We start from the raw sequence: 11587 nt of genomic DNA, 5'->3' as shown, positions 1-11587 counted from the left end.
GGGGATAAAGGAAGTAAATTAAAGTAAAAAAAATAGTATTCTAAACCTGGTCTGGGACAAAATGTTATTGCTTGATAAAACTAGTAATCTTCTTTGAATAAATCAGAACATTGATACATGTTTAGTAATTTTCAATAATTGCCTAATTACTTATGGGATTAATATTTGATTTGGGAAACCATCTACTCACGCATCTACCTGACAGTCAAAAGGCTGGGAATCTTTAAGTAGGTTTTTTTTTTTGTCTAATCTACATTTTCTATAAATGTCTCCCTAAGAGAGAAACCTTTAAATTGGCATACCAGAAGTTTTTTCCATACATCACGATTATAAGAAAATGCTGATGCTTGCTCATAGCTAAATTGTCTGGAAAGTTGATGTTAATGTTTCAACAATTACTTCTAGGTTCTACAATTAGGCTAATGTAGAGAACAGACCAAAATGGTGGCAGGGGACATGGTGAAAAAGGAAGTCAAGGGATAAGCAAAATCCAGATTGAGCAAAGAATTGTCCTTTGACATTTGAACCTTATTCCTAAAAACAAAATGCAAAAGAGGTGAGGGAGGTAGGTGATCACATTTACGTTTTATAAAGATCAATGTTTCTATAGTAGTATTATCCAACAGGAATAGAAATATAAAGTGACACACAAATATGAACATCATATTTAATTGTAGAATTTGTAGTAGCCACATTAAAAAAGGAAAAATAATCAGGTGAATTAATTTTAATACTACAGTTAAAATAATCCAATATACTGAAAGTATTTTCATTTTAACATGTAATCACTGTAAAAATTATTTACTCAGTTGTTCACCAGCTTCAACTGTACCATGCTAGTCTAGAATATTCAGGCAAACTTTAAAAATTCCAGTGATAAATAAAATGTTTACAAGTTTTTTTACAATTTTATGGAAAACAACTTGAGAACTTTCATTTTTCTCTAATAAGATTCTAGTTCAGAAAGTGCTATGTTTAATTTCTATAAATTTGTTTTCTTGCTGATGAACTCCTGAGTAACTAAGAGATAATGTATATTTCATGTGGAGAAGAGAGCCTCCAACGATTACTTATCCAAATCATCTTCACTGAACTAAAAATTAATATTGAATTCAGTAATGCAATATTTTACCCATCAGTCGGTTCCCCCACCCCCGCCCGGCAAGCAAAACACTGTTGAAGCTTTTTAAACGTCTTAACTGATCAAAGACATAGATTTAGACAATTTTTAAGGTGGCTTATTTCTTATAAAAATACTGTGATTTTTTTTTTTAACATTAAAGTCCAAAAGTCTGAAATAAAGGTATTTGAATTTCTCCAAATTTAAACATAATCCCCTGGTATTGTTGATTCTACCACTGTCTGAATATCTTTTAGCTACTATTCATTGGATTTCTCATTGGTCACTCTCTAGTGGAGAGCTTAGGTACTCATCAAAATAAGAAGCAGAGACCCAATTGTACTAACTGTAAGTCACTTAGGTTTGTGGCCTGAGTCTCAATGATTCTGATGCCTAAGAAAGTTGCTTGGCACATACTAGGTGTATAATATAAACATTTGTTGAGTAATAATAATAGCCAACATATAGCACTTAAGATGTGACAGACTTTTCTGAGTGCTTCTTGTATTTTAAAACATTCCATCTTCCTAAAAACCACATGAAAAGATGATCAACATCACTAACTATCAGAGAAATGCAAATCAAAAGTACAATGTGGTATCACTTCACACCAGTCAGAATGGCCATCATCAAAAAGTCTACACACAATAAATGCTGTAGAGGGTGTGGAGAAAACGGAACCCTCTTACACTGCCGGTGGGAATGTAGATTGGTACAATCACTATGGAGGACAGTAGAAGTTCCTTAAAAACTAAAAATAGAACTACCGTATGATCCAGCAATCCCACTCCTGGGTATATATCTGGAGAAAACCCATCATGCACCCCAACATTCATTGCAGCACTATTTACAATAGCCAAGACATGGAAGCAACCTAAATGTCCACTGACAGTGGAATGGATAAAGAAGATGTGGCACATATATACAATGGAATATTACTCAGCCATAACAAAGAATGAAATAATGCCATTTGCAGCAACATGGATAGATCTAGAGATTATCATATTAAGTGAAGTAAGTCAGAGAAAGACAAATATCATATGCTATCACTCATATGTGGAATCTAATTTAAAAAGATATAAATGAACTTATTTACAAAACAGAAACAGACTCACAGATTTCAAAACAAACTTATGGTTACCAAAGGGGAAATGTTGGGGGGGGGGGGGAGGGATAAATTAGGGGCTTGGGATTAACATACTCACACTACTATATACAAAATAGATAACCAACAAGGACCTACTGTATAGCACAGGGAACTCTATTCAGTATTCTGTAATAACCTATATGGGTAAAGAATCTGAAAAAGAATGAATATATGTATAACAGAATCACTTTGCCATATACATGAAACTAACACAACATTGTAACTCAACTATATTCTAACAAAATTAAAAAGTAAAAATAAAAAAATTGAAAATATCTAAAATAAATAAATAAAATATTTCATCTTCAAAGCAATCTTATGAGTAGATACTATAACTATCCCATTTTACAGATTAGGAAACTGGATGAAAGACTTACTTTTCATAAGACTTTAATATTACCATGAATACATTTACAAATTGAATCTTGAGAGTATTTGTTACACTACTGACATTATTAATTTATTATAATGGCAGTGCTAACACAGCAGCTGGCATTTATTCAGTTTCCTGAGTGCCAGGCATTGTTTTAAGTGCTTTACAGATCTAAACTCACTGCTACCAACAGCCCTATGAGGTAGGTACTATTACTACCACCATGTTATAAATGAGAAAACTTGGTTAAAAGATGCACTCTTAAAAATTTTTTAAAAAATACTGTTGACCCCTGAACAACACAGTAATCTGTTGAGAAATGGGTATTATTCTGATCATCATTTGATAGGTGAGGAAACTAGGCATAAAGAGGGTGAGTAAATTGGCCAAGGTCACACAGAGAAGAATGACAGTGTTGGGATTCACACTTATGCAGCCTGATGTTGCATGTGTCAGAATTATGTTCCAGTTTTGAATTAATTCAGTGTTTATCTGGATAAGATGAATTGTGGAAATTTCCCAATCTCCTAAATTTTAATCCATTATGGATACTAGACCCATATTAACTAATATATATATATATATATATATTTTTTTTTGCTCAATAACTGTTCTAATTTTCCTGTTTTTAGAATTAAAACCCTACTTAGAGTACCCAAATGAACATTCCAATTACTGGGGTTGGAGACTGAGGTGCTTTGAAAAAAATTCTCATTTTAAACGGGGTTCCGTTTCTTTTTATAATCTCTATTAAAAATAAAGTACCACCAGAAAAAATATTTTATGTTAAAAGCATCTTTAGAGCTAAAAGCTTAAAAAAAAGAGTTAATGGAATAAAAACAAATAATTAAGTGAATATCAACATTTTATTTTATATGAATGCTTATTTTATAACCATTTAGGTAGACTGGTCAGACTTTTCTAAAAATATTCACTGAATAAATACTTTTCATTTAAAAAGATATACCTAGTGCCTTCAATTTATTTCCTTACTTAAAAGCTATGAGGTCCTTTCTACAAGAAATGAAAAATAAAAATTCACATACATCCCTATTTATGGCATATTAATAGTACAAGCAACATTTTAAAGCTTGATACTTACGGTGCATAATTATTCAATTTTCTCCATATATAGACGCCACACCTTGTTGTCAATAAATAATTCCACTTTAATGGCAAAGTAATAATTTAGACAGATACAGGGTGCACATTTGCAAAAAAATATATGCAAGCTGGTTTACAAGCTAGAGGAACAATCAACCAATAGAAAATACATCACCCAGTTATGTCCACTGACACCAAGTACTTGTTGTCGGGGCTTTACAAAGACTACAAAACTTTTCAGATGATTTATTTCACTGTTTCTATTTACATGATATGTTACATCAAAAATGTACAAAATATAAAATGTATACAGACAAATGTTTCACAAACTAGTTTAAGTTGTAAACTAGGCGGACCTACTGGGATGTATTGCAGGAATTTGTTTATGATCGTGTTTGGACTGTGTTTCTCAAAACGGCAGGGAAAGATTAGCAATTTTCTTAGATCACATATTATACAAGGGCCACTAGTCACTCATCCAGCTACATATATTGATGCTTCACCACAGATGTGATCCACGTTTGAGGCTTCGTAGTCAGGGTGACCATTCTATGTGCATAAATTCAGTTCCGATTTCCCTTAGGGCAATAGCACCGTGGAGGACCTATAGACTGAGTGACATTCTGACAACTGCACAGATGTCTCGTGTTGTTATTGTTCTACAGCAACTGACCCGTGGGTGGTCACAGAGAGTAGCACCAATTGCACGTCCTGAAAGTAGCACATTTTCACGTGCATGGGACAAGCCTACACCATGGCCTAGCCCTTGGGTTGATAAATTTCAAACCTGTCCCCTGTGTGTGGTGGGAACTCCTCCAATCACTCCCATCAGTTTTCATGCACTCTCTTGAAAGCCTGCCACGACAGATGCACTTTCAGACATTTTTACTTTTCCGAAAATGGATTGGCTTCATGGACAGTTTTGAAGCATGCTCACTCTAGCACTGATAGCTCCTGCATGGTCATCACAACTGTAAATACAGGACAAACACACCAGATCATAACAGTGTTGAGGGTTTGCATTCTGTATTTGCAATGTACAGGAAATCTCAGCAAGTGAAACATCTCTTAACATCCACAGGATAAAATACAATTTTTGTGTGTGTGTTTGTTTCGATTTGTGCAAGTTTTTAAAATGATTATTTACAATACCTACCCAGTAGACTGTGCAAATCTAACGTCCTTTTACAGTATAAACGCTTCCTCATCCACAGTGACTTCACTGCATCAGTGTTCTCGAATGCTGAATTTCTCATGTACAACAATATCCATCAAAACAACATGCTCAAAACTCGTAATAATTAAAAAAAAAAAAAAAAAAGAATAGGGGAGAAAAGCGGAATCGTTGTGCTCATGCTGCATCTACTGCTTCCAGCTCTGCTGGATAAGAAATCACAATCTCCCGCCTTCTGAAACTCTTTCCCCTAGAGCTGGATGAAATTTAGCCACATGGCTTCGCTTTGAAGTGACAGTCAAAGAGGGTTTCTGGGTTGACTTGAGTATTTTGGAGGAGAGGCAAAGCAATCTATTCACAAGGTAAAAATACTGATCTTTCTCCTATCCATTTCTTCAAAAAACAAACACAAAACTAGAGAGAGATGGCTACTGCGTTAACCGGTGTTGTAAATGAAAAGACAGTGGCAATTACCAATGGTTCAGGATTTAAACCAACTGTTAAACTGTTGTAGAAATTGGTTTTAAGGCAGTGAGACAGCACCATAGGAAATGTTGCTTCTTTTCACTGACAAGGCTCAAACAAATAAAGCCCTAAAAAAGCCTTTTATCAGTGTTGACTAATAATTGGTATAAAACTCTTTTTAAGGGAGTGGGCAGGTGGTTTAAAAAGACCACGGTGGTAAAAACCACCTTCTCAAACCCGTGACTCAGACACTAAAAAGAGGGTGGAGCACATCCTGTGATCATGGCAGTTGAATGACACTGGCACTTCTCCAGCTTGTCACAGCAGTGTTTCCCTGGGGGTTGCACAATTCCATTTGTGCTTGCGGAGGCCTGGCCTCTTCATTTAGGAAATGGGGTGAGCGCACAACACAAACACTACTGGGGCTCCGTGACCAGCACCATGTGGCACAAAGGAGCTTGGAAGGATCAGAAGAATGGACCCTGCTTGGGGAGAACAGCCCCTCAGAGGAAACCAAAGGAAGGAACAACAACAAAAAAAAGGTCTGCATTGTAAACTTTTAAAGAGGAAAAACAGAAAGTCCAGTTTGGCTAATCCCATGTGCAATCTATTCAGTTGCCCTGTCATTAGGGTCCTTTCCAGTTGAGTAATGGAGCCTTACATCACTCCACGGATATAAAAATGCCTAGAAAGGAAAGCAAGTTACGCTTCCGTGTCAATTTAGCATCTTGGCGGTTCAAACTTAGTTCTACTGCCTCCTTGGAGACCACGGCCCTGGGTCAGGGCGCTTTCATATTGGCAGTGGTTTAGTGAAAATACCTTACTTTTTAACCTTTTTTTTTTTTTTTTTTTTTTAAAGCATAGTCTTTTCCCCTAACTTTGTTCACCCTCTAGAGGGTAGATTCAAGAGACGAATCCAAAACATCTTCACGGTGGCTGGTGCTATCACTGTCGCAGCTTTGTGTGCCCGAGTAATTGGCTGCTTCTTGGAGTTTCATTAGCATATTCATCTGAAGGAAGAAAAAGAGACATCGATGGAGGCGATGATGCATCGAGGAAGCCAGTCCCAGAAAACACACGGCCCCGAGCCACACGGACGACCCATCTCATCCCCTCCAAGGGAAACGGAAAAAAATTTTAGATTTTTACTAGTTGCCCCTGGCTCCTACACTGTTTCTCCCGAACATGACTACAACAGCAAACCATAACGACAAAATAGGGCCTCCGGGTAAGTCTTTGATTTGCAGTTGTAAATGAATACAGCTCCAGCAGGGAGACTGGAAAGGAAACTGTATCACAGCTGGACATCTGGGCTCGTGGCTGGAGAGTACACCAAGCTGCTCAGCTTTTTGGCTGAGAGAAGCAGAAAGCACTGAATGACAACTGAAAGTCCTGAATGTTCCTACAGGCAGACGCACGCATGGGCTCCCGGACACGGTCCCTGGAGAGGAGGTGGGGATGGAGTGGAATGGAGCCCCTCCATCTGCTGCTTAGGAGCTGACCTCGAGAGGTGACCAAATGAAGCCGACCATGAACGTTGGAAGAGGGAGAAGGGAAGAATCACTGTCAAGTTTCTGTGGTTGTTGAATGTCTGGCTAAAATATGATGGATATCTCACTGAAAACTAAAACCACCTTCTGGAACAAGAGCGGCTGTCTCAAGTTTCCCAGCCTTATAGGACAATGGCAATGTTTGTTCTCATAAAAGGGACGTAGGCATGAAAGCAGCTGGGGAGAAAGACAGCTAGCATTTCCATGTATTAGAAAATAAAAGGCAGCCACCTTGCTTGGATTTTGATAGATCTGCAGATCCACTGGTAGGGATGGAAAAAGAAAGACTGTTTAAAAGTGAACCATGAATAAATGGTTCAACAGTTTTAGAAAGCACAGAAAAAATGGCACATGTCTTCGGGAGGGTTGTTTTCTTATCAAGGGTTTCTGTAAATTGTAATAATCTTTGTATTGTTTAATGCGCGCTAACTTTGCTATTTCATAATGTAATCAAAGTTGTTTTTTTTTTTTTTTCCAACTCAGAAATATAGGGAATCTGATCCCAAAGAAAGGAGAAATCTAAAAAGGATTCCTTAGTCATATGTTAGGCTCTGCATGCTTGTATGCTCAGCGTAAAATGTGTGCTCAAAAAACACCTGTGAAATAAAATGACAAACTGGTAATTACCAATTCCAGCAAGGATGCCTTTCTGATGAAGAAGCTACAGTTATAGCATATTTTATAGCATATTTTAAAGTCATTTTAATATTCTTCAGGACAATATTTTTCAAAATAATTTTTTGTCTAATTCCCTGAATTTATTAAACTAGCTACATAAAGATACGAAATTAAAGTAGTTGGTGATAACCTCTTAAATCCAGTGAGTCAAAAAGCTAAATGTCTCCATCAATATACTGTTTCTCTCTCCTCTCTTCTTTGTTTCTCTGTCTCTTTCGTGCGTCTGAGTGCATACACACACACACACACACACACACCCCTACCTTCATGCACATTCATATTCCCTTTTTCCTTTCTTTTGTCAATCCCTCCCTTATTAGTAGCGGCTGTATATTCAAGCATCTGGGTGAAGATGATTTGTAAAAGAGAACTGTGTTTTGAGCACCTTCCAAGAGCAGAAATGATTTCAAGGGTTGTGCTTCTATCTCAGTCACAAATGTTTGAAATCACTTGAATGCTGACTGTTGTAAAAGTTTTACCGTGTAATAACAGTATTATTAAAGTCTTAATTTTTGAAAATGGTGCCATATAGTAAATACGTTCTATTAGAATAAGTTCAGAATCTCAGATTCATAATAAATACATATGAAGGCTTTACTCTGCCTTCTCATAGGGTTGCTTTGTACATTCAAGTCAAAGGAGATTACAAGAGGGAGGTAAGGTTCCATACCATTCAGTAGTCACTCGGATAGATCATTATTCTCTACAAAAGTACTTCCTTCCTCTCTTCCCCCCTCCTTCTTTCCCATACCCAGGGTCAGAAATATAATGTCTTACATTTGTAACACCTCCATAGGTCCTTATCATCCCTGGTATTTACACATCTGTTAGTCTCCCAGCCTCCATCCTCTCTCCTTTAATCTGCCCTCTATTCTATTATCAAGGTGATCTTTATAAACTGCAAATCTAATGAGATAAGTCCCTTGCTCAAAAACCTTTGGTGGCTCCCCATTGTCTGTGTGATAAAATTTTAACTTCCTACAAGACAAACAAGGCTTCACATGATTTTACAGTTGCAGACTTCTGTAGCTGTAATTCCTCCCGTCCCTTTTGTTCTAATCCCAACAATTTGTATACAGCTCCCTAAACTCATTATTTTTACTGTACTGTTCCATCACGTTTCACGTGCTATTTTCTTAATTTTGGGTCTTCTCCACCCAACCCCATGATGAATTTCTATTCATCTTTCCAGACCTAGCTCAAGCCTCTCCTCCTCTGGAGCTTTCTCCTAATCACTTCCTCAACAGACTCGCAACTCTATCTAGGATATATCTATCTAGGATATACTTCTATCATTATTTTACTATAATTCATATATATACATGTCTCTCTCCATGGCTGGACTGTGAACTTCTTAAGATCAGAAATGAGATCTTATTTATTTTCTGATCACCAGGTCTTTGCCTTGAGTACATACTTATTATTTACTAATATTTACTGAATGAATGAAATTAATGAGTTTGTTGATGATGAATACACATTATATTTTTAAACACTGTAAGATGTGCCAAACACTTGCATCCTTGTTCAGATTCAAAAATATATTACTGACATTAAATAGTAGATTTTTTTCTGATTTAATTGGACTGCAAATATGTTTTTACCTTATGTCAATAATTACAAAAATATAGAGCAATAAACGCAGAGAGATACTTACTTCTCTATCAGAATGTGCCTAATTCAAAGACTTTTAGATGATAAGGTTTTTGTCATTTAACATGTCAGATATCATAACCCCTTGTTCCTTAAGATGTTTAGGTGAACAGCAGGTTAGGAATCAGAGATTTTTTTTACCCAGATTCTCATTCAGAATGTGGAGATCCTGATCTCTTTTCCATACTAGAAGACAAGAGCATCCTGAGCCAGGGAAAGGAGTGATTAATGGGTTTAGCTGACCAGGACTATGGGAATTGGGAAAATTTAGGACATCCCGTAAATGTCCCATACTCTGTAGAGTAACCCTGAAAACAAACCTTTTAACACCTCACCTTTATCTGGAACTGTATTAAAAACTGCAAAGGGAGAACTGGAATTTATAAAAAAAATTCAGAGGAAATAACCCATATTTGTACTCTAAGGCTTAATTTTACTCTATTACATTTTAATCATTCTATCAGGAATTACTTAGTGTCTGCTCACAATTATGCAGAATTCAAACCAATTCCACCACCACTGTTGATTTCTAGCTACGTATGAGCTAAAGGGCCAGATACTTGTTATAAAAATACAAGTCCAGGCCCTTAAGAAGTTTATAGCCTAGACCAAAAGTCCTAAATAAGAGAACCCTGGGCTCTAAGTAGGTCAATGTATATATCTCTGTGACTTTATGGAACTTTTCGAAATAGTATGCAAAATCTTCTGTGTGTGTGCATTTCGTTGGGAAAAAAATCATGAAACTTCATCAGATGGTTCACATATAAACCCCAAAATGTTCAGAATGATCAGCTGAAATGATGACGACATATACATGTCAGGGTTGTTGGTATAAGGGTATTCCACAAGACAGCAAGTCATTTTCTGTCTTTAGGTACAGTTATAGATTATGATTTTAATCATTTCCTTTTTTGTTTGTTTTAAGTAACATAACAACCTTTATCTCAGCATGTCTTCTTTCTGTATTGGTTTCCCAGTGATCCCTTTAGTCAGAGAATGGTAAGCTAACAAACACATTACGTTTGATACCAGTCTATGGAAAGTCATCTCTAAAAATAAAAAATACATACAAAAAAAAAGTCATTTTACTAAGAACATCATGTACTTAATATTTTCAGAGTATTCATACTTTGGAGTTTTATTGACTTATATTAAGCCTTCCATGATTGCAAACTGAGCAAGGCAGAGAATAACGTCCCTTTGATTTCAAGTCAGTTTATTCTTCTCTACTGTTGCCAACAGAGGACTAATTCTAAATTTAGTCAGATACATGTAAAACATTCTTTAGTTCTTCAAGCATACATTAGATTATATTCTTTTGGTTTCTTTCATTTTAGAACAAAATTCAGTTTTCTCTTACATACCTAATGAATTGAGTACTGAATGTTTAAAATTTATTGATTTATTTACACAATTTTCTGCATAATAAAAGAAAAATTATGGCTGCAGAGTTCAGCCTGGTTTCAGTGTTTTTTTGATTATTTTTAAGCATATGAGTTTGGTCTTTCATTTTAAGAGTTTCACCCAATGAAAGTAGGCAAAAGGTAAAAATTTTTAAACTGAGTACCAATATCAGGACAGTTTCAAATATTACCTAGGATAACTAATGTCTCTGATGCATAAATACTAATGACCACACACTATAGTCAAGATTATACAGGAAGAATCAAACTATAAGCTTCTTACCAGGGGATCCCCCTCTGTGTCAGTTTGTGGAATGTGCTTTGAGGTTGTAGCTTCCTTTGTGGATATGCAGCCCTCATACCCAACATCTTCTGGTCGCAACTGAAGTAATGCTGGGCCCTCCTGAGGCAAAGATGCTGAGCTCCATGGGTATGTATCAAGCACCCACTTTGAGGGATCTTCCCAAGGTGCTCGTTTCCCATACATCTAAAAAGTGATCACATATTTAGCACATATAAAATGCATTTCTATTCAGTACAAAAGGTGACTACTAATTGATTGATTCCTTTGCACACTGAGTTCTTATGGGACTCAGGGGAATGAAGTGTCCATACACAATTTTCCAGATTTTAAACGTATATCTCTCTCTATAGTTCACTTAAAACTTGAAGGCTAGACAAAATAAAGCTAGAGACAAAATAAAGCTGAACATTTGGGATAGATTGTCAACATTTGGGGGAGAGCATGAGGGAGCTTTATTTTAAATACATGAAGAAATGGCTGCCCACATTTATCTTTGTTAGTAATTTTACAAACTGAAAGAAAGCTCATCATTGAGAAAGGAAAGTTCCAGTAATGGAGAAATAAAAAAGCTAGACACTAAATAGCTTTCTTTACTAAAGTGCACTTTGGAAAGATG

General features: G+C 36.2%; 1 protein-coding gene across 19 annotated transcripts in view; it reads right to left on the bottom strand.

Annotated features, from left to right (window-relative positions):
- Window positions 1-1812: 1812 nt before the first annotated feature.
- The window catches only part of NAV3 (neuron navigator 3), a 1129181-nt gene continuing 1119406 nt past the window's right edge, over window positions 1813-11587 (bottom strand). For all 19 annotated transcript variants that reach the window (XM_082351536.1, XM_082351537.1, XM_082351530.1 and 16 more), the window contains 2 exons: window positions 10951-11154; window positions 1813-6393 (listed from right to left, as the gene is read on the bottom strand). In XM_082351536.1, the coding sequence (XP_082207662.1) occupies window positions 6274-6393; window positions 10951-11154 (324 nt within the window). In that variant the 3' untranslated portion in view covers window positions 1813-6273. The remainder of the gene's footprint in view (window positions 6394-10950; window positions 11155-11587) is intronic.

The sequence above is a fragment of the Balaenoptera borealis genome (assembly GCF_965194805.1).
Source record: "Balaenoptera borealis genome assembly, chromosome: 13".
In the NCBI taxonomy this organism is placed as follows: domain Eukaryota; kingdom Metazoa; phylum Chordata; class Mammalia; order Artiodactyla; family Balaenopteridae; genus Balaenoptera; species Balaenoptera borealis.
Note: the sequence above shows the minus strand (reverse complement) of the source record. Positions and strands in the feature narration are given on the sequence as shown.